The following is a 24,319-nucleotide window of genomic DNA, read 5'->3' on the forward strand; positions in this document are numbered from 1 at the left end:
AGGTATGTACATTAATTTACAGACACAAAGCTATTGCACACTTAACAGACGACAGTAAACATAACTGTTATACACACCAGGAAACCAAAAAATTTGGCTCAACTTTATTGCAATATTCACTTTATTGCGGTAGTCTGAAATCAAACCCACAGTATCTTCAAGACATGCTTATATGTCACTGACAGAAGTGACTCTGGTATTCTTTTCATGTTATTAAAACACTATGAATATAAGTATCACTATAGGCTGTGTATTCATGGAAAAATTAGAAGATACATATGGGATTTTGAAATGTTTATTGAAACAAGTACACAAAACTGAATATTTTAAAACATTACAAATAATTACAAATATAAACAACTCGACTGCAATGTGTTTTATATGTATTATGTACATATGTATGTTTATATATATATATACATGTACTTAAACTTTGCTTCATCTTTCAACTTTTTATCTGAGTAAAAAGAAGAATACTTTCCTCATTCAGGAGATTTTTGATGTTATAATAATTACCTAGAAATTAAGTGATAAGAAAATTAAAAATTATTTCCATAGAAATGATTTCCTTTTGATTAAATGTCCAGCCATCACTAAGGCATTAACAGTATATAGTGTCAGCTAAAAACAAAAAAAACAAAAAAAAAAATCAATTCATCTAACTGAAAATAAAATAACTCTTATTTAATTCCAAGAACTGAAATGTCCAAGATTTAACCATCACCTGGTGATCCAGATAAGGCTTGAAAGAATATAAATTTCACATTATTTTGATAATGAATGCAAAAACAAATTAGACAAGGGTGCAGGAATGAAAAAAATCTCTCTCTGAACCCAATCATATTTTTTGTTTTAGGTTTTGGTTTTTTAGCTGAAGTACAGTTGATTTACAGAGTTATATTATTTTCAGGTATTCAACAGTGATTCAATATTTTTATACATTATACTCCATTTAGTTACTATAAAATATTGCCTATATTCCCCGTGCTGCATATTATATCCCTGTATCTCATTTATTTCATACCCAGTAGTCTGTACCTCTTAACCCTCTTCTCCCATCTTGCCCCTCCCCCTACCACTCTCTCCATTGTAACCACTAGTTTGCTATTTGTATCTAGAGTCCGTTTCTGTTTTGTTATATTCATTTTTTTTTCCATATATAAGTGAAAACATATATCTTTCTCTGTCTATCTTACCTAACTCAACTGTTATTAGGCCTTGGGAACTGCTATGGATTCCATAAACAGCTACAAATTAGGACAGTTTATATAGCATTGAGTACCTCACTGTGACTGTCTATATATTAGAAACTGAAACATATTAATTAGGATTAACTGAGTTAATAACTGTAATACGTTCACAACAGTGTTGGCACAAAGGACTACATAAACATGGCTATGTTTTCTTTCATTAGAATGTAAGCTTCAAGAAGGAAGGGATTTTTGCCTGTTTGTTCACATATGTATCCTACACTCTTAGAACAAGGCTTGGGAGACACCAAATCACATTCACTGAATGAATGAATAAATTAAAATTCCTATTTCCAAAGACTTGTGCTCTTCGATAGCTGATGAAGCATGCTATTCTATATATTTAAAACAACACAGTAGTATCAAGAAAAAAAAAGGAAAAATAAAAATAAAATAACACACTAAATATAGCACAGGGAACTATATCCAATCTCCTCCCATAGACCATGATGGAAATAATATTAAAAAAACAAGAATGTATATAAATATACATACATATGTATGATTGAGTCATTTTGCTGTAGAGAGATTGGCACAACACTGTAAATCTACTTTAATAATTTAAAAAACCCACTAAAAATTGTTTGACTACATGTCTTTGGGATAACATAGGGGAAATAATTTTCCTTCTACCCTAGATACGTATCTTATAACTAAATATTTTTATATTCAGCAATAACTCATTAAATTTTCATGCCTCAAAATAGTAATATACCATCTAATAACAAATTAAAAGAAAATATGCATCAAAATTCTTTCCTATCAGTCAAATCATGCTTTATTTTGACCACTTGTGGCTTCCATTTTTCATGGTGCTCATGAGCATTATAAAAATATTTAACCATGTGAAAGAAAATGTTTTTAATTATTCTTACCTGAAGGTACATAAAACGTATCCCCAGTTGTTATTATATAAGGTGTTTCATGTAAGGTACATAAAAGGTCACCGAAGTTAACATAAAAAACCTGTAAAATTAAAAATTAAAATCTCATTTCAAACTGTAATACCACCACAGCAACACTCCAAAGAAACTTAAAAGTAAACACAGAAGGCAAAATAACAGCCCTCCAAAGATGCCCAGACTTGCAGTTCCTGCTGTAGCACAGGAGAAACAAATCCAACTAGTATCCATGAGGATGTGGGTTCAATCCCTGGCCTCCCTCAGTGGGCTGGGGATCCCATGTTGCTGTGCCTATGGTATAGGCCAGTAGGTGTAGCTCCAATTTGACCTCTAGTCTGGGAACTTCCATAAGCCTCGCAGGCAGACCTTAAAAAGCAAAGACGCCCAGACTCTAATCTCCAGAATTCACTATTTTACATGGCAAAGGAGACCTTAAATAGTGAGATTATCCTGGATTAGCTAAATTGTCCTAAATTATTCACTCACTATTGCTGGTGCTGAAGACAAGAGAGCCACGAGCCAAGACGTGCAGGCTATTTCTAGAAGCAGATAATGACACCCTGGCCAAGAGCCAGTGAGGAACAGGAACCTCAGTCCTACAACCACATGAAACCGATTTTTGCCAACAAGCTGAATGAACTTGAAAGCAAATTTATTCTAAGAGCCTTCCGAGAGGAATACAGATCTCCCAGCATCTTGATTCCAGCCTTGTGATACTCTCAACAGAGGACCCAGCCAAGCCCACCTGATTTCTGATCTCCATGACTGTGAGACAGACAATACATGAGTGCTCTTTAAATGTGTGGTAACTTCTTAAAGCAGTAATATAAAACTAATGCAGGAAGAAATTTCTTTTGTTCTTCCTTATTTACTGGTTTATGAAAAGTTAGAGCCACTGTAAATATCACTTATCTATAACAGAAAAATAACTATGTTTTATGCACATCTCTCTCTCCCTTTTTTTTTTTTTTTTTGGCCATGCATGTGGAAGTTCCTGGGGGCAGGGACTGAACCTGTGCCACAGAAGCAGCCTAAGCCACTGCAGTGACAACACCAGATCCTTAACCGGCTGCACCACAAGACAACACCTATATACACCTTTTTAAAGATTACTAGCTTGGGACATGTAACTTAATCTGACTGATGAATCAAAAAAAAAGAACAAAAAGAAAAAATTAAGCATCAACATTAAGAAAGTAAAAGAGGATAAATATGGTGCTCTGTCATAAAGGCTTCTATATTCAAACATGGCAAATTTTACATTTTATATAGAGATATCATTGGTAATGACCTTTTTTTTTTTTTTTTGACAATTAAATACAAACTGTAAGGCCTCGAACTTTGATATTCAAATTCTGTGATTCAGCTATCAAGAATATTTTGCCTCGGGAGTTCCCGCTGTGGCCCAGCAGAAACGAATCTGACTAGTATCCAGGCAGATGCAGGTTCTATCCCTGGCCTCACTCAGTGGGTCAGGGACCTAGTGTTGCTGTGGCTGTGGGGTAGGCTGGCAGCTGTAGCTCCAATTTGATCCCTAGCCTGGGAACTTCCATATGCTGTGGTTGCAGCCTTAAAAAGAAAAAAAAAAAAAAAAATTAAAATAAAAAAATATTTTGTTTCAGAGAATTATGCCTCCTCCTCTTCTTCACTTTCTCTTTTCTTACCAACTTCTGTAAAAATATGCCTAAAAACAAAACAAACAAACAAAAAACCCAGGAAAACAAGAGCAGCCAGCACTTACACAGAATACTTACTGCATGCCAAACACTGTTCTAAACACTTTTACTCATTTAATATATATGCATCTATCAAAGAGACAGATACTGTTTTAATAGCTTTTCACAAATGAAGAAGACAAGGCAAAGAGGGATATAACTTTCCTAGGTCACAATGTAAAAGTAAGAGCTGAAATTTTTTTTTTTTTTGTCTTTTTGCTATTTCTTGGGCCACTCCCGCGGCATATGGAGGTTCCCAGGCTAGGGGTCAATCGGAGCTGTAGCCACCAGCCTACGCCAGAGCCACAGCAACGCAGGATCCGAGCCGCGTCTGCGACCTACACCACAGATCACGGCAACACCGAATCGTTAACCCACTGAGCAAGGGCAGGGACCGAACCCGCAACCTCATGATTCCTAGTCGGATTCGTTAACCACTGCGCCACGACGGGAACTCCCGAGCTGAAATTTGAACTCAGGTACGCTGATTCCAGAATCCATGTTCTTAGCCATTATAATATACTCCCTAAATGGAAAAAAGTTCTTAAAGTGGTTCTAAAGGTACTTTCATTATTTAATAAAAGAAATACTTTTTATTACATCCCAAAAATGTTACCTAAAAAAAGAACTACTCAGCTATAAAAAAGAATAATGCCATTTGCAGCAACATGGATAGAGACTCTCATACTGAGTGAAATAAATAAGAAAGACAAATACCATATGAAATTACTTATATCTGGAATCTAAGATACAGCACAAATGAACCTTTCCACAGAAAAGAAAATCATGGATTTAGAGAATGGACTTGTGGTTGCCGAGGGGGAGGGAGAGGGAGTGGGATGGACTGGGAACTTGGTGTTAATAGATGCAGACTATTGCCACTGGAGTGGATAAGCAATGAGATCCTGCTGTATAGCACTGGGAACTATGTCTGGTCACTTGTGATGAAGCATGATAATGTGAGAAAAAAGAATCTATATATGTATGTGTAATCGGGTCACTATGCTATACAGTAGAAAGTGGACAAAACACTGTAAACCAACTATAATGAAAAAAAAATAAAATTTAAAAAACACAGACTACCCAGAAAGTCAAAAATATATTTCTACACATTTTCTTATCTATTTAGTTTGTCTCTCTAAGCACACCTCTTTCCATTTCTGCAAACATTTTACTAAGAATGCTTCTGAGATTACACAAAAATAGAATGATGAATTCCCATGAATAAATATCGAACCACAATAACCTGCCCTATTCAGAGTCTGTTTCCCCCACTCCATATCATTTTGAAATGAATGCCCACCAGCATCATGAATAATCCATAAATATTTCAATGTGAACTGAAAAATCAAAGTCCCTTTTTAAAACACGACCCCAACACTGTTGTCACACCTATCTAGATGAATATTTAGTATCAAATGCCCACTTGGCATTCAGATTTCCAATTGTCTCTTAAATGTTATATTTTTAAAAGGTTTGTTTGAATGGAAATCCAAATAAGAATTACACAGTGATCTACCTTTTAAATCACTCAATCTAGGAGTTCCCGTAGTGGCGCAGTGGTTAACGAATCCGACTAGGAATCATGAGGTTGCGGGTTCGGTCCCTGCACTTGCTCAGTGGGTTAATGATCTGGCGTTGCCGTGAGCTGTGGTGTAGGTTGCAGATGTGGCTCGTATCCCGCGTTGCTGTGGCTCTGGCATAGGCTGGTGGCTACAGCTCCAATTCGACCCCTAGCCTGGGAACCTCCATATGCCGCGGGAGCGGCCCAAGAAATAGCAAAAAGACAAACAAAACAAAACAAAAATCACTCAATCTACAGTGGTTTTCAATTTGGGGGTGATTTTGCCCCTAGGGGACAACTGGCAATGTCTGGGGCTGGAGACATTTTGAATTGTCACAACTAGATAGGTCCTACTGGACTCTAGTGGGTAGAGGACAGAGATGTTTCTAAACGTCTTAACAATACACAAGATACCCTGCCTCCAACAAAGAAATTATGTGTCCAAAACGTCAACAGTGACATGGTTGAGAACCCCGATCTATACATTCTGCCTGGCTCCCTCTTTTTAATTCCTTGCAGCTTGTTTAAAAAAAAAAAAAAAATTCAAGCAGTAAAATCTGTTTTAAAATTTTTTACACAGCTGGAATTTGCTAATTAAACCCCACAGTGTCATCTGAAAATTTCTCTCTTCTTTATTTCCTTAAATTGGTAGTTAGATCCAAGGACTTGATCAAATTAAGGTGGTGTTGTGTGGGGGTTGTTTGTTGTTGTTGTTCTAAATAGGTGGGAGAGGCAAAACTACTTCATAGAAAGTGTATTCTTCCATCAAAAGGCACATGATGTCTGGTGGTGTTCTTTTTAGATGTCAGCAACACTTACGCTAGACCCAATAGTTTATCAGGTATTATAAAACAGCAATAATCCATTTGAACATTGCTTCTTCATTTATTAATTAGAATATTTCTAAAAAGGATAAAATTTCCCCTCATCTATTTCGTAACCTAATAGTACAGTTTATATGAGAACAGCAGAACAAATGTTTAATTATTTCTTTCTATTTGCCATATTTGTTGTAAAAATGAGTTGGCTTCCTAAGTCTCCAACAGTGATAAATTAAGTTTTTCTTTTGTAGTCATCTTACTAATTCATTAATTTAGATATAATTGATGCATATCAATCCACTGAAGTTATTCTTACTGATACTCAAGTTTTCACATCTTTGCAGAGAGTCTTCGAGTTGGATCCTGAGGCCTTATGACCCAATCCTCATGGTCTTTAACAATTTACTATCAGGTTAGACAGAAATATCGAAGCTCATGGAGTTCCCATCTTGGCGTTGTGGTTAACGAATCCGACTAGGAACCATGAGGTTGCAGGTCCAATCCCTGGCCTTGCTCAGTGGGTTAAGGATCTGGCATTGCCATAAGCTGTGGTGTGGGTCGCAGGCGTGGCTCAGATCCCACGCTGCTGGGACTCTGGCGTAGGCTGGTGGCTACAGCTCCGATTAGACTCCTAGCCTGGGAACCTCCATATGCCTCAGGAACGGCTCAAGAAAACGCAAAAAGACAAAACAAAACAAAAAAAAAGAAAGAAAGAAATATCCAAGCTCAGGAGTCCCCACTGTGCCACAGTGGGTTAAGACTCCAAATGCAGCAGTTTTGTGGGTTTGATCCCAGCCCAGCACAGTAGGTTAAAGGATCCAGCATTGCCACAGCTGTGGTGTAGGTCCCAGCTCTGGCTCAGATTCAATCTCTGGTCAGAACTTCTCTATGCCGTCGGTATAGCCATAAAATGAAAATAACAATAATAATAATAATCCAAGCTCAGGCCCAGGCCTGGAATCAGACATTTCTCTAAGATACTCTGATTCCTTTAAGTGTGTTGCCTTTTTGTTCTTTAGTTCTGGAACAATTATTGTCCAGTTTTTCAAATGTTTCTACCTTTGGGAGATTTGGGTTTTTGCTCTCTTATGTTTTTTTTCTGTTCTCCATAGCACTTAACTTTACCATTTTCCATTTCTTAATATCCTCATCTTGTAGAACAGTTCCACAACTCCCATAGTTAATTTGTTCATTCTTCTCTGGTTTGATTTTAACACATCTACTAGTGTGACTTTCTCTCTCACGATTGTCTATAACTGAGTTTGCACGGTTATGGCCCCTGCTGGTTCTCCATTTTGCCCTTTTTGTTTCTCAAAAGCACATATTTATTTAGAAGTGTGCTTCACTGGGGTTTGATCCCTGGCCCAGGAACTTCCATGTGCCAGGAGCACAGCCAAAAAAGGAGGGGGGGGGGTACTTTATCTTTTTAATGTAAAAATACTCCCCTTGTAATTAAAAAAAAAAAAATTAACTCTGATTTTCATTATAAAAAAGTAAAGGCAATATTTAGAAGAAATAAAAATAAACTATATCAGTACTAACATGTTATTTTCTATAGTTTCTTAAATGTGTCATATTCATTTTTAAACTCTAGTCAGAAAAAGAACAGAATTTTCTCTTGTAGTTTGCTTAAATGTTTATTCTGAATATGTTTCTATATGGCCGTTCTTCAACATAATATGCTTGAATTAATATAAAAATGTTTAGTAAAGTACCTGGAACATGTGCGTGCTGTATAACTAATTATCACATAATAGTTTATCTCATTTCTAAGTCAAAATGCAAATATAACCATTTTCTTCCTACAGTACATTTTTGCAATTACTGTCAATGCTACAATAAATAATGACATAGGTTCAGCTTCCCTAACTTTATTTTCCTAGGGAAAAATTCTGAAATGGCATTAATAGATGAAAGTGTACAAATAGTTTTCCAATAATTTCTAACTCAGTACTTATATTCTTTAATTTTAACGTGGATTCTCTTCAATATTAGCCAGATTAAACACTTTCAAACATTTACTCTTCAATATTCCCTTTTGTATACTAAAAGAATTATAGTTTATTTAATAGGTAACTACTAGTAGTTCAATGATGACATTTCATAATGCTTATCTTCATTATTAACTGTTCCTTATCTATTACTTTAGTACTTACTGAAGCAACTAGCTCCCAGTCCTCAATCTGCTAAGCAGTTACATGATTTTAAATAAGTCTTTTAATTTCTTTATTACTAAACTACATGATCGGAGAAATGAAATTTAGATTTAATTTCAATAATTCCCTCCAGCTCTAAAATTATAATGATTTGTTTGTAAACCTAATTCCTAAGATTCCTTTTTTTTTTTTTTTTTTTTTTAGGGCTGCATCTGCAGGCTAGGAGTCAAATTAGAGCTCAGCTGCCAACCTACACTGCAGCCACAGCAACGCTGGATCCAAGCCTCATCTGCAACCTATACCACAGCTTGCAATAGATCCTTAACCCACTGAGTGGGCCCAGGGATCGAACCCACATCCTTTTGGATACCAGTCAGGTTCTTAACCCACTGAGCCACAACGGGAACTACCTAAGATTCCTTTAAGACCATTTCTGGAACTTCTGAATCTCAGGAGTTCCAATTATGGCTCAGTGGTTAATGAATCTGACTTAGAAACCATAAGGTTGCAGGTTCGATCCCTGGCCTTGCTCAGTGGGTTAAGGATCCCACATTACTGTGGCTGTGGTGTAGGCCGGTGGTACAGTTCTGATTCGACCCCTAGCCTGGGAATCTCTGTATGCCGCAAGTGCGGGCCTAGAAAAAAGGCAAAGACAAAAAACAAACAAAAAAAAACCTTCTGAATTTCAATGTTACACTGCTATGCACAAAACAAGTACTTTTTAAACTGCCACTGATTGACTCTAAACAGATTTAACAAATAAGAAAACTGTCTCTGCAATGTGGTGATATCAATTCTGAGGAAAGAGCATTCTTAATGCCTCAAGTCCAATAACTCAGAGTTGTACCAATAGTAAAACAGAAAAATACGGAAAAGTATACCCACCAGGGTATCCAAACCAACATGCTGCTTTCCTTTTTCTTGAAGTGGTCCCAATATCAATTTTCCAGTAGAAAAAAAGGGTGTATCCAATGTTTTATATACTTTCAATTCACCATGTTCAACACAAAATTGATATGTATCTCGTGGCCTTACAAGATCTAAGGGGAAAAAAATTAACATAAAGTAATAGCAATGACACTGCTCAATGATATAAGATATACACTCATATACAGTTATTTCTAGATGAAAACCCGCCTTAGAAAAATAGATGTGCTTAAGATCACTGACTCTGGAGCTTCAATGCCAGAGGTAAAATCCTATCTCTGTCTCACAGGCTCTGTGACCTTGGGCAAGCTGCTTACTCTCTCTCTGTGCCTCTGTTTTCTTTTCCATAAAATGGGACAACATTAGTTCATCTATGTTAGAGTTGTGAACATCAAATGAGTTAACATGTGTAAGGTATTTAAAACAATGGCATTAGGTAAATAACAATGGTAGCATTATTCCTGTAACAGCTCAGAAGGGAAACAAAATGAGCTAAGAGACAAGGAAGAATTCCTTATCTTTAACATTTTTAACTGGAGTTCCCATTGTGGCTCAGCTGTAACAAACCCAACTAGTATCCATGAGGATGTAGGTTCCATTTCAGTGGGTTAAGTTCTGGCATTGCCATGAGCTATGGTGTAGGTTACAGACACAGCTCCAATCCCGAGTTGCCACGGCTGTGGGCAAAGGCCAGCAGCTGTAGCTCCAATTCAACCCCTAGCCTGGGTACCTCCACATGCCATAGGTGTGGCCCTAAAAAGCAAAAAAAAAAAAAAAAAAAATTGACATAGCCACAGTATAAATGTATTATGATCATGACAATAAATTCTGTTGTGCTTGCTAGACTGATTATTAAACAATAAGATTTTTATTTATTCATCAGGTAAAGGTTCTAAGTAACCAGAGTTCTAACTGTAGCTCACAAATTACTGTCTCATCTTTAATATCCCTTTTACTTACAAACTTTTTCAGATGTGTAATTAACACATTTTCCTATCATCAGCTTGTTTCCTTGGATATCTAGAAAAGTTAGTAATCCCACAAACTACATAATATAGAAAATATACAGGCTCAAGAAACAAAAAGTGATGAATTCCTGACAACACTCAAAACTTCCTTAACTTGATATACAATACAGCAGTGTTTTTAGTTGACACTACACTAAATGGAATTCTCTGTACTTCTACTTCTGTTGCCAAATAAACAACCTGAATATAGAAATAACTCTGCCACTTAAGATATCAAATGGGAGCTCCCGTCGTGGTGCAGTGGTTAACGAATCTGGCTAGGAACCATTAGGTTGTGGGTTCGATCCCTGGCCTAGCTCAGTGGGTTAAGGATCCGGCCATGAGCTGTGGTGTAGGTCGCAGATGCAGCTCAGATCCTGCACTGCTATGGCTCTGGCATAGGCCAGTGGCTACAGCTCCGATTAGACCCCTAGCCTGGGAACCCCCATATGCCGTGGGAAGCAGCCCTGGAAAAGGCAAAAAGACAAAAAAAAACAAAAAAAAGACATCAAATGGAACTTATTCCATAGCCAAAAATTTAAGTGTAAATACCATTACTGCCTCTCTGGTTTGACCTATTGGTCCTCAGACTTAGGATAAATGTCCCTCAGTATTCACTGCTACAGTCATAACAGTTGCTAAAACATTTAAATATTTCCTATATGTAAATATTACCTGGCTGGCAAATAGCTGAGTGTCACCTAATTAACCACACACACTATAGCCCATCCCTTAGGACCTATCAAGGTTTCCAAGACGCTATATGTTTAATGCCTACTAAGTACAGCAGAAGGCTTCTAGGACCCTGTGCTGGCCTTAGGGTTAAGCCTGGCATTTGTTTAGCTGACTGTCATCCCCCTCAAAGGTTTCATGCCCCAGATACTATTACTTGCATCTCACAGCACAAAAGGCTGTCTATATCCCACCCACAGTCCCTGTCTGGTCTCACAGGAAGGGTGTACCCAGGAGTCTGCTAGTTAACTTGCTACCATTCCTTTTAACACCCTTGTTTCTGTATGTCCTTCTGGTCAAAGAAGGCCTAGACCCGACTGGGAGAGGCACACCCCTGATGGTAGCCCATGTATCCCAGAGGACGAATGCTTGGCACTCTGTCCCCAGAGGCTGTCTGCCATCAATTCCCCTACAGCAGTCCTCCTACAGGCTGTTTACTGGAATTTGACTTTGGCTCTGAAACATCTGGGAAGAAAAAGGGAAAGGAGATAAGCCAATCTTGAAGCAAAGAGTTTGTCCTTACTAGTTGTTTTTTTATTTTTTAATTTTATGATTTTTACTTTTTCTATTATAGTTGATTTACAGTGTTCTGTCGATTTCTACTGTACAGCAAAGTGGGCCAGTCATACACACACACACACACACACACACACACACACACACACACACACTTTCTTACTAGTTGTTAAACTAAGCATCTTCAATATTATCCCTGATCTTACCCATAAGAATAATCTCTCTTGTTTCTGGGTCTTTTACCCTTGTTGGCTGCAAAGGATCTCCGAGAGGTACATTCAGATTTACCATCAATTTATTCTCTGCAAAAGAAACACCACTGAAATACAAACTATTTGCCTAAGTAGAATGATTTAACACAAAAGCAAACATCCTAAAATTCATAAGCCTATTGAAACATGACAACTCTCAAACTCTTACATCATTAAGAAGTTAAATGGTGTTTTACATACTAAGAGAGCTGAAGTATGCATTATACTTTAGAAAGAATTCATTAAAACATCTATTTTAAGCCATAGTTTGAGCATGGAAAAAGCTAAGCTTCATTTGGACAGGGCAATTTACTCATGTAAAAATGTTTTATACTAAGCTATTAATGATTTTTTTAAAGAATAAAATTAGTTCACTTTCAAAATCTGAAGAAAAAAAAGTAGGCATTAAAAAGTGAATTTACCCTGACATATTATTATATCTGAAGCTTTTAGAGGTACATTTCAAAATCTGCAAAGAGCTACTTCTCAAAGCACTGTTATTTAAAATAAGACATAAGTTCATACTTCTTTCATCATTATCAAGGCAGATCCTTTTCCTATTCACTGCTGTGTTGACTTTTCCCAAGTTTCCTTTTGTTTTCCTTTTACACGATACTGTGTCTGGGGACAGTATTCCACCAACCACAAATCCTCCTGAAATTTAACCCCCCCCCAAAAAAAGAGGTAATTATCATACCTGGCAAAGTAAAAATCTTGAAACAAAACTCATTAAAATTAATACAGCACACTTCCTTTCAAAGTACCAAAGAATTACATTACTATTACTATACTCTACAACTAAAAATTCAAATAACACAAATAGCAACCAATTTCACTTATATCTCTACTATGCTAAATCTAGAAGTACTGATGAAGCATGACTGAATGATTCCTGTTGACTGAAATCAACAATCATCAGTGGAGGTTAAAAAAAAAAGAACACACAGATCAGCAACGAACTGTTTATAGTAATCCACAAATGACTCTAGAACTATTATCCATCTAAGAAAGGAATAACTTTAAGATAACACTCAATATACTTTCTTTCCCGCCCTCTACTATTTCTATAAAATAATATGGGGAAATGGAATGAGAATAATATCAGGGAATACTTAATCTTTAGCAGTTATAATTTTCTCACATTCTGATCTAATACTTCACTTTTTGCAATTAGGAATCTTGTTAGATACATAGTATAGAAATAACAACACTCTATAAAGCCACACACTCACTGCAAACTGCTACCAAAGTAGGGGGGATCAGCATCTCTATAGTAATCAGAGAAATCTGGACTTGCATCTATTTTTGTCATTTTTAGAGGATGATGATTAAATAAGGTAATTATGTAAACATAAGATGATCTTTGGTACATCTTTGAGAAACTATAGCAATTATCATTATAATTTTATTTTGAGACATTAAAGCCTAAATTTTACCTGATGGTCTTCCTTGATAATTTATTCGCTCCCCTCGCCAGTATTCCAAAGGTTTCGATCGTGTTCTCGTGGTCCTGCGAACATTTGGTGTGTTGGAGGGCAATACTGTAAAAAGACATCAGACAAAAAAATGTACACACATAAATGTCGCATTGGATGATACTCTGCAGTGATATTTTCTAGAACACTAATCCTTCTAGACAAAACACTAGAAAAACACATTTTAAAATATATATAAGAAAAGCCAATGAAAAAATAAGCTACCAGAATGGAAAAGATTTAAAAACTTGGTAATATCCATGGTTAATGATGTTAAAGGTACACAAGAATTCTCATATATTGTAGGTAGAAATGTAAACTTACTGAAAACAATTTGAAAACACCTATAATTGTAACGTTCTTTGACTTGGAAATTTCTTTTTTAGAAAATGAGTTTGCAAAAAAAAAAAAAAATTGGAGTTCCCATCATGGAAATGAATCTGACCAGGAACCACGAAGTTGGGGGTTTGATCCCTGGCCTCGCTCAGTGGGTTAAGGATGTGGTGTTGCTGTAAGCTGTGGTGTAGGTTGGAGACGTGGCTCGGATCTGGCATTGCTGTGGCTCTGGTGTAGGCCAGCAGCTACAGCTCCAATTCGACCCCTGGGCTGGGATCCTCCATATGCTATGGTTGCGGCCCTAAAAAAAGCAAAAAAATATAAAGAAAAAATTGAAAACCATCTAAATGCTCCACAATAGGAAATGTGTGAATCAGAGGTAGCTATATATATGTGCAAATATACACACAAAGCAACTCATTTTATCTGAACAATTCAAAGTTCTATATACTAAGTTTGTTAGCCATACAATCAACTTCCTATGTTCTTAGTTACTTTTGGTTTGCCAGACTGTCCAATTCTGAAAATGGTTTATCAGAGTCTCCCAATCTAACTGTATTGTTTATATTAAAATCTTGCTTTTTCTTTTTTTTTTTTTTTCTTTATACATTTTAGTTGCTAGGTTGTTTGGTACATAATAGTTTAGGATTTTTCTATATTCTTCATAAATTGCTAATTCTATCATTACAAGTCCTTTATCTTGTTCAGCACTTTTCATTTTAAATTTCACTTCATTTAATAGCAAAATGCACTATTTTCTTTTTTTTGTTATATTAGTCTACCTAATTCTTTGAGAATCTTTTAAAGTTTGTTTCAAGTGTTTCTTATAAACATGTAGGTTAAGTTTGTACTGTTTAACCAAATCTGATAGTCTGTATCTTATTAGAGGAACTCAATCCATTCACTGCTTATTTAGTGTAACAAGGAATGTGCTTCTTTTTATTCCTTTCATCTTACTTTATATTTACTGGTTATTTGACATTAGTGATCCAATTTTCCCCTCATTTTTATTGGTTTGATCACAGTGCCATTTCCTTCCCCATGCCCCAAACCTTGATCATTTCAAAATTTTGCTGTGCTTTTTCACTCTAATATCTGTTACCTTCCTATTTCTGACCCTCAAAAGTCAAACTCTCATTTTTCCATGGTTATATTAAAAAGCTATATACCTTACCAAGATATGTTGTCCTCTTTTTTCTCATTTAGTAAAATGAAACTTTTAGAGTACTTTTATTACTATTCCCCCTCTTCCACTCCTACTCTCCTGACCCCCATACCAAGTTTTGTTAAGATCTGGATTTCAAGCTATTACTGCAAAAATCTTTGCTTAGCACTTATTAATCCCCAATCACATTAGCATTAAGCAGCTGACACACATTAATTGTGTGTGAACAATAAGACATGCCTTTGCATAATCCCCTTCCCTAGGACAGTGTGGGACCTTGACATAATCAAAAGAATATGGCAAAAGTCCTGGGAAGTCACTCCTGTTATTGCATCCTCCTGATGACACATATAAACACTATCTAGCAGAAGCAGAGAGAAATTCTTCCTTGCTGACCGTGAAGAACCAGCTGCCTTATTGTGATGGGAGCTATGGCAAGGAACTGCAGGTGACCTCTAGAAACTGAGAGCCACCAAGGAAACAGGTACCCCAGTCCTCCAAGTCCAAGGAACTGAATTCTGCTAACAACCACAGGATCCTGGAGGAGGACCTCAAGTTCAGGTAAGACCACAGCCCATGTTGACAATTCTGACTGCAGCCTATGAGACTCCTGAACAAAGGATCCAGCTAATTTGTGCTTAGGCTCCTGAACCATGGGAAACATGGAATAATAAATGTGTGTTGTCTACACCACTAATTTTGTAGTAATTTGGTTCACAACAATAGGAAACAAATGTGCAGTATTTAAATTTAAGCACATATATTGAGAATCATTCCTCACTACTGTTACTTCTCTTTGGACTCAATTCTGATTTATATAATACTTGGTTAGATTACCTCACATGGAGGATACTAAACTTGATCTTGTATTGTCCGCAGAGTAAATTCATTTATTTATCAGAAAGAAAGATATCTTGGCTAGTTATAACACTGGATTGTAATAGACATCTGAAAATGGGGTTATATATATTATTATTTTATTCTTCCAGTGTTACACAGATAAGCAGTGCTAGTCATTTTTCCCTCCTTTATATGTAACTTTTTCTGTCTGGAAGCTTTCCCTTATCCTTGAAATTTAGAAATTTTATCTGCTTATGTCTAGAGGTATATGTTTTTCATTAATTCTCACTGGCAGGTGGTAAACTCACCTCAAAACTGCAGATTTCAAGCCTATTTTTATCCCAGGGAAGTTTTAACTAGTACTTTCTTTAAATGCTTTTACTCCTCCATCTGTTTCCACCACTCCCTGGAAATCCTACTATTTTCATGTTTTATCTGCTTTTTCCATGTTATTTCCATTGCATTTTTTTTTATTCATGGTTTCCATCTTTTTTGTATTTCTGTTCTATTTCTGCCATGTCAACACCAGCCACTAAATCAGGTCTCAACAGTAACTACTTTCAGTTCATCCTGATTTTTTAAACTGAAAAAATATGCTTTAGTGCCAAAAAGCCTTCTATAACTAAACCTCTGAAAGTACTCATATTTCTTTCATTGTTAAAACTGTTATCCATCTACTACAAAAGTTCTAGCTTACCAGAAGCTACCTACTGTTCTTAAGCATAAAGCTTGATTTTCCTCTCTCAGGTTGTGGGAGCCCCTGCTCAGGGACCTTTTTTATTTTTTCCTCTTTGCCTATTCCTGACTCCAGTCATATTTCACTCCAAGACAAGCATTAAGCATTAAGAAGTATAACAATCTCTCTTCACATGGGCCCACAAAATACTAACTGACAAGATGTGAGGTTCTGAGTGAAGAAATTAGAGAAAGCTTCATTCCTACCGGTTCTCCTGAGGCACCACAGGAGCACTCATAGCCTCAAGTAGAGGGAGAAACATAAAAAGTCACTCCAGTCCCACAAAGGTGGAGGTTACAAAGGTGGGACTTGATCCCCGTGAATCCTGACTGGCAAATATCTCTTTGAGAACCATTGAGTTTTACTCCTTACACAGGCCTCTCTGCGGGTTCCCCAACACCCAGCTTTGCCTATTTACCTATCCTAGTTACTGCTTTGTCTAGACTGAACGGGGTAAACATAAAAGAAACTGTCAGGGATACTATCTATCTAGCAATTATATTTTATGGAATTCTGCACCCTAGCTTCTTTGCCTAGGTGGGATCAGCTCCCTATTACAGGGAGTAGGATTATTTACTATGAGTGAGAGGATTACAGAATTTATACATGGACATTAAAAAAAGTGGTCTGTAATGATAAAGCATGAAAACTAAACATGAATTTTTTTTTTGGGGGGGGGGGGTTGTCTGTGTGTGTGTGTGTGTGTGTGTGTGTTTTTAGGGCTGCACCCGCAGGCACATGGAGGTTCCCAGGCTAGGGATGCAATTGGAGCTGTAGCTGGTGGCCTTCGCCACAGCCACAGCAACGTGGGATCTGAGCCGTGTCTGCAACCCATACCATAGCTCACAACAACACCAGATTCTTAACCCACTAAGCGAGGCCAGGGATCAAACCTGCATCCCATGAATACTAGTCAGAATTGTTTCTGCTGAGCCACAAGGAGAACTCTGAAATATGAAGTTTTAACTTATTGATAATTAATCCAAATAATACTTTCTCCCTGCTTGAGAAAAAAAATAAGTTATATTTAGAAATAAAGGCCTTACGATATGAAAATTTTAAGAGAAAAATAATCTTACCTAATTTGTGATGCATTTTGTTCTCTGGCGTTGAGTTACATCTTTCTACTCTTGGATCATCTGTAAATTCCAAAAGAAATACCATGAGCAATAGCCACTCATTCCATGTTAAATTTAAGTGTGTTACTTGGTTCCTTCGGTATAAATATTTTAAAATAAAATTCAACCTGACAATACATTTTATTATTTCCTTTGCTTTTCACTACTGAAGAATGATAATCAAGGAAATAAAGTATAACATGTGTCTAGATTTTGTTACAATGATTTTATCTTAAGAACCACTGATGTGGCACAGGTTTGAGGATTTGATACCTGGCCCAGGAACTTCCATATGCCATGGGTGCAGCATAAAAAAAAAAACACACAGAAAAGGGAAAGTCAAAGGCATTGGCCTGGAATTGGAGGTACTGATATGAAATGGTTTCTAAATACAGTATACCGGAGTTCCCATTGTGGCATCTGATCATGAGGAAACATCAGAGAGACATGAGTTGAAGGTCATTCTAAAGAACTGAAAAACCCGCACTCTTTAAAAAAGTGTCACTAGGAGTTCCCGTCATGGCTCAGTGGTTAATGAACCTGACTAGTACACACGAGGAGGGTTCCATCCCTGGCCTTGCTCACTGGATTGGGGATCCAGTGTTGCCGTGAGCTGTGGTATATGTCGCAGATGCAGCTCAGATCTTGTGTTGCTGTGGCTGTGGTGTAGGCTGGAGGCTGCAACTCTGCTTCAAACCCTACCCTGGGAACTTCCATATACAGCAGGTACCACCCTAACAAAATTTAATTTAATTTTAATTTTAAAAAAGTGTCAAGGTCAGAAAACTTAGAAAACAACTAAGAAACTATTCCTTATTAAAGGAAACTGAAGGAACATGAGATCTAAATCCATTATCCTGGACCAGATCCTGGACCAGAGAGGAAAAGAAACACTGATGGAACTGCTGGTGAAATGTGCATGGGGTCAGTGCAGGAAGACCAGTAAGGCTGATTTCCTGACTTGGATGGCTGAAGGTGATTACATTCTCATCTTGCATAATGTATGCACACACTCACACATAATAATATTATTCAACTTACTTTCAAACAGTCCAGAAAAAGTCTAAGAATAATAAATACACGTAACATTTATGTAGGGAAGGGAAGGAGGGAGATAGAACAAATACTGTAAAATGCTGACAACTGTGGAATCCAGATGAAGGGGATATGGTATTCCTGAGTAAATTTGAAATTATTTCCAAAAAAAGTATACATATTTTAAAAAGGCAACACAGGAGTTCCCGTCATGGCGCAGTGGTTAATGAATCCGACTAGGAACCATGAGGTTGAGGGTTCGATCCCTGGCCTTACACAGTGGGTTAAGGATCCAACATTGCCGTGAGCTGTGGTGTGGGTCACAGATGTGGCTCGGATCCCTTGTTGCTGTGGCTCTGGCATAGGCCAGTGGCTACAGCTCCAATTAGACCCCTAGCCTGGGAATCTCCATATGCCATGAGAGTGGCCCTAGAAAAGGCAAAAAGACAAATAAATAAATAAATAAATAAATAATTGAAGAGAAAAAAATTTTTAAAAAAAGGCAACACAGAAATGATTCCAGAATAACAAAGATTTTTTAAAAAAAATCCAAAGATTAAATAAGCAAGAAAATAGAAGAAACAAGTATTCTGCAAAGGAAAAAAGAAATAATGCTGGCTTCGAATGTCTACTCATAAGCATTAGCTATCATGAGGTAAAAGAGCAAAAGCTAAATGGCTTAAAGGTTTTTTTTCTATTTGACTAGTTATTCGTTGTCTTAAAAAGAGAGAAAATTCCTGATTTCTTGCTAGCATACGTGAGATTGTCTACCAACTCTACAAAGAAGTAACAAAGCATATCTGTTAGGACAATAAATATAAATGTGTTAAACATGTATTAAAGGAAAAATAAGACTGACAGAGAAAGTCAAAAATAAAAATTCAATCATGCTGTTTCTAAGCCACTTTGGTTTAGTTTGGTTAAAAAAAAAAAAAAGCTTAAGTACAATGGTAATTAAAAATATAAGAAACAACAACAAACCAAAAGAAAGTGTGGGGGGTAGGGGGGCATAATACTATTACACACAAAAAAGGCTACAAGGTAAAAAGCACTGTTAACATGATCAAGAAGGTTCTATATGCAGACTTACATGCACAGGAACAGCACTGAAATGTACAAAGCCAAAACAGACTACTGCAGAGGATGTATTTTATTTTACTTCAGTCCTTAACAGACCTCGCAAATGATAAGGATAAAAGGATCAGAATAATATGAAGTATATCAATATCCATATGCAAGATCCCATTCTTTTCCCCAAAATCTGTTCCTTCTTTACTCCAAACGAAGTAATGACAATACCATTCTTCCAGGCATTCAGGCCAAAAACCTTAGAGTTCTCTATCCGTGAGGCCTCCCTTTCTCTTACCCCAGATCCCATCCACCAGGAAACCATGCTGACTCTATCACTGCCCTCCACATGCAGAATGCTCCACCCTGTCCAAGCTATCCCCTCCCACAGGGATCACTTGCCTCACCAACTGGTCTCCCCACTTCCAACCTTACACCTGCGCCCTCAAACTTATCAGGCTACACTCCTAAGGTGTCATTCACAGCAGCCACAATGATTCTGTTTTACAGGTCAGTCATGTCTCTCCTCTGCTCAAAACCTTCTACTGGCTTCCCATCCCTCTCGCTTTTTTTGTTTGTTTGTTTTTCCTTTTTGGTCACACATGCAGCACATGAAAGCTCCTGGGCCAGGGATGGAATCAAAGATTCCACAGGACGCCACAGCTGCAGGGATCCTTAACCCACTGCTCCAGGCTAGGGATCAAACCCTCACCACTTCAGAGACAACACCAGATCCTAATTCACTGCACACAGTGGGAACTCCCCATCTCTCTTGGTAAAAGCCAAAACTCCTGACAAGAGACTTTGACATCCTATGTGATCTTTCATCTTGTCACCTCAGTGACATTATCTCCTACTTCTCTTCCTCTACTCCAGCCTTCCTGGCTTCCTTGGTGTTTCTAACTAAACCAACTCTTCATCACATCAGAATCTTTGCCCTGGATCTTCCCTCTACATGGGGCGCTACTTCCCCATATATCTGCACGATTTGATTTCTCACCTTTTTCATATCTTTGCTCAAATTATCACATAAAGCCTTTTCTTCCTATCTAAAAATATAACCCTCATTTCCCACCCTAAAAATTTCTGCTCCATTTTTCTACTCTCAACATCCCAACAAATCACAAGTTTTGCTACCTTTTTCCCCTAGAAGAATGGATAGTATCCATAATATCCCATAAATATTTAATAAATTTCATAAATATTCAAAGTATATTAAAAATATAAATCCAATTACATTAACAAAATAATGAGTATGTATATTTTTAATCCATATCTGTACATGAAAACAATGTCCTCTTTTTCAAGCATCCATGGAAGAAATAAGAATTTTTCCATGAATTTTATGTGTTCTAGGCATACTCCAGAACCCAAAGAAAATTCAAAGAATAAATAATACAGGCCAAAGTTATCTAGAACAATGAAATGAAACTAGAAATAATCAACAAAAGAATAAAACAAAACACAGCTTCTTAGGATGATAGCCAACAATGTATATTTAACATAAACCAGGTATTAAACTAAGAAATGTACAGTCATCTTTGTATCATTCTATATGATTAGAATTATTACCACCTTTTTACAGATAAGAAAGCTGAAGCTAAGACTATTGAAATTTCAAGATAATGCTGTTAATAAGTGGTAAAGTTAGATTCAATCCAAGGTTCCTGACACTGGAGACCAAGCTCTCGGCTAAAGTACTCTTTTATATAACTCCTGGGCCAAAGAAAAATCACCCTTATAACTTAGAGTACAATATATAATAAGAACACTATATTAAAAAAAAAAACTTTTAATATTAAGCTAAAACTAAACTCCCAAAAAGTCACTGCTTTTTCTTTACCAAATAAAAAATAGAAAAATAAATATAAAAAGCATTCAACTTAGAAGAGAAAAATAACAGAGTATTAAACACAGGGAGAGGAGTTCCCATTGTGGCTCAGTGGGTTAAGAACCCGACTAGTATCCATGAGGATGCAGGTTCAATCCCCTGGCACTGCTCAGTTGTTTATAAAAATCCAGCATCGCTCTGAGCTGCAGTGTAGGCTGGCAGCTGTAACTCCAGTTCAGCCCCTAACCTGGGAACCTCCATATGTCTCTAGTGCAGTTCTAAAAAGAAAAAAAAATTAAACACCGGGAGAAGAAATAATTTAAAAGGAGATTTAGTGAATTAGGAAAGAAAAAAATAATACAATATTATACTTCACACACTTAGTTTGGCTGCGCCTGAAGCACTAAAAGTTCCCAGGCCAAGGATCGAACCTACACCAACCTGAGCCACTGGAGTGACAACACCAGGTCCTTAACCCACTGAGTCACATGAGAACTCCTCAAACACATCTTTTATGGGCATAAAAAATTATAAACATCTTTATTAAGAGGCATTTTAAAAATTTTAACACTTAGCTTTAGTAATCATCAATATATGCCTAATCTTGCTTCATTTATACCCTTATCAGCTTAAGGTTTTAAAATACTGGAGTAGGTATCTTAATTGCCGACTCTACTCTGTCCTACTTCAAAGAAAAGACTGTCACTCATATCTCTCCCTCTTTCCCTCCTCTCTCTTTTCCCTCCCTCCCTCACCTCAGTATAAAGTTTAACATCTCTAACCATAAAGTAAGGCTCCTAAGAGCAGGTACTCAGTAGACATTTGCCACTGGTGGTAATTTAAATTTAAATAAAATACAGCACACCTTACTCCAGCTGCATAACACTATAAAAATCAAGACAATAGAAAATAAATCATTACTTACCTGAACTTTGCTGAACTTCATTATCATCCACATCTGAATTATTCTTTCCAGATGTTAAACAGTTCTTGAGCCTAGACGGTCCACTTGAAGAAAAAAAAAAGGGGGGGATAAACCACAATTTTATCACTTGTATAAGATATATATATCTACCTTAATGATCATTTTTCTCCTAAAACTGCCAAAGACTTCTTTCTTATAAAAACAATGATGGTCTTATAGGACCTTAAGAATATACTTACTTTGCATTAAAAAAAATCTATAATTTAATCCCACAATTGACCTGTCAAACAGTAATACTGAATTTATAACCTTTTAAAACTAACTCATGGATCAGTTATAAATTTATATCAACTCAACACTCTATGATAAAAATCAAATCATAAGAAGTAAAATTAGAAATAAATCAGTTCATCTTAACTTTTTTAACTACAGTCAAAAACAAGCAATTTTAAATATAGTCCAGAAATTGTTCAGAGATGACTCAGCTTATCCCAGTCCTAGATCCTTTTCTCCCTCTTATCAACCCAGAACAGGCCTAGGCTGCCAAATAGTAAAGAAATCTTAGCCATTCCTTTAAAGTCTAAGAATCTGCCTCCATATGTGACTTCAGATATTATGAAAATAGGTTAATTTGGTTTTTTCACTGAATATGCTCACTTTAAACATAAACCCACAAATTCTTAGATAACGGTCTTTTCAAAGGGTATAGCCTAATTCTAACTCCGTTCTTCTTGAGTGTGCTATAGACTTCATGACTGGTTTCTAATGAAGAGAATTAAGTTGAAGACTTCAGAGGCAAAGTCATTAAAAGGCCCTCTGGGAGTTCCCACTGTGGCACAACAGGATCAGCAGCTTCTCTTCAGCACCAGGACACAGATTCAATCTCTGGCCCAGCACAGTGGATTAAAGGATCCTGTGTTGCTGCAACTGCGGCATAGGTCGCAACTGCAACTCCGATCTGATCCTTGACCCAGAACTCCATATGCTTTGGGGCAGCCAAGAATGGAGGGGGGGAAAGGACACTAAGACTTCCGTGGTAGTCACACTTACTCTTCGACCACCTGCTCAGTGGGAAGCTGGCTGCCATACTGAACAGCCATATGGAGAGCCACATGACAAGGAACTGTGGTCGCCAGCAAACAGCCATGTGAGCAAGTCACCTTACAAGTAGATACTCCAAGTTCCTGCCAAGCTTTCAAAGACAGATACCTTAACCACTATACCTCACGAGAAACCTGAGCCAGAACTAGCCAGTTAAGTCACACCCAGATTTCTACCCACAGAAACTGTGAAATAATAATTAGGAGCCACTAACAAAATTAATATTAAGCTTTGGGGGTAATCTGTTAAACAGCAATGGGTAACAAATACAGTGAGTAAATCCTATTATACTTAGACAACATGCATACCTTTCTTCCAAAACTGAAGTTTCAGGCTCTCCAGAATCCAAGTTAGACTCTGCTGGTGTCTTGCACATGTATCTGCTGATTTGAGACTTTAAAGGAACATTTTGTGCAACCACACTATCTTGATCCTTTGTGCCACCTGTATCTCTATGAAAAAGTTTATAACTATTATTTACATTTCTTTAAAAAAGATTTCTTTCAGAATCATTACAATGATAGGTAGACAATATAATATTGGCTATAATAAATGTCAGATAACCCTATTCAGTCCTAAAACCTGTAACTAGTACAGGGAGGAAATTTGATTCTAGAACCCACCAAGAGTTACAATTTGAAAAATTCTAATAAAAGAAATGGTACACATCTAGCCTAAGCAAGATAGAAGTGATAAGAGGGAGGTACTGGAAACATTATCTACAGGCAGTTTACGATGTACACTACACAGCCATCATATGACACCATATTGTTATGATATGATATGATGTTAATCTCTCATAGTTTTTTGAAAAATCCACAAACAACTGAAATTGTTTTCTTTGATAC

At 36.9% G+C, this 24,319-nt stretch overlaps 1 protein-coding gene across 2 annotated transcripts in view; it reads right to left on the minus strand.

The window, feature by feature from the left end:
• Positions 1 to 279: 279 nt before the first annotated feature.
• The window catches only part of CENPC (centromere protein C), a 77,547-nt gene continuing 53,507 nt past the window's right edge, over positions 280 to 24,319 (minus strand). For both annotated transcript variants that reach the window (XM_013978751.3, XM_003482404.5), the window contains 9 exons: positions 23,780 to 23,923; positions 22,371 to 22,453; positions 17,473 to 17,532; positions 13,278 to 13,382; positions 12,367 to 12,495; positions 11,797 to 11,892; positions 9,294 to 9,448; positions 2,126 to 2,216; positions 280 to 516 (listed from right to left, as the gene is read on the minus strand). In XM_013978751.3, coding sequence (XP_013834205.3) covers positions 446 to 516; positions 2,126 to 2,216; positions 9,294 to 9,448; positions 11,797 to 11,892; positions 12,367 to 12,495; positions 13,278 to 13,382; positions 17,473 to 17,532; positions 22,371 to 22,453; positions 23,780 to 23,923 — 934 coding nt within the window. In that variant the 3' untranslated portion in view covers positions 280 to 445. The remainder of the gene's footprint in view (positions 517 to 2,125; positions 2,217 to 9,293; positions 9,449 to 11,796; positions 11,893 to 12,366; positions 12,496 to 13,277; positions 13,383 to 17,472; positions 17,533 to 22,370; positions 22,454 to 23,779; positions 23,924 to 24,319) is intronic.

The sequence above is a fragment of the Sus scrofa genome, chromosome 8, assembly GCF_054392235.1.
Source record: "Sus scrofa isolate SSC_HxYL_T2T_F1_AM1 chromosome 8, Sscrofa_HxYL_maternal_Yorkshire_Landrace_v2.0, whole genome shotgun sequence".
Taxonomy (NCBI): Eukaryota; Metazoa; Chordata; class Mammalia; order Artiodactyla; family Suidae; genus Sus; species Sus scrofa.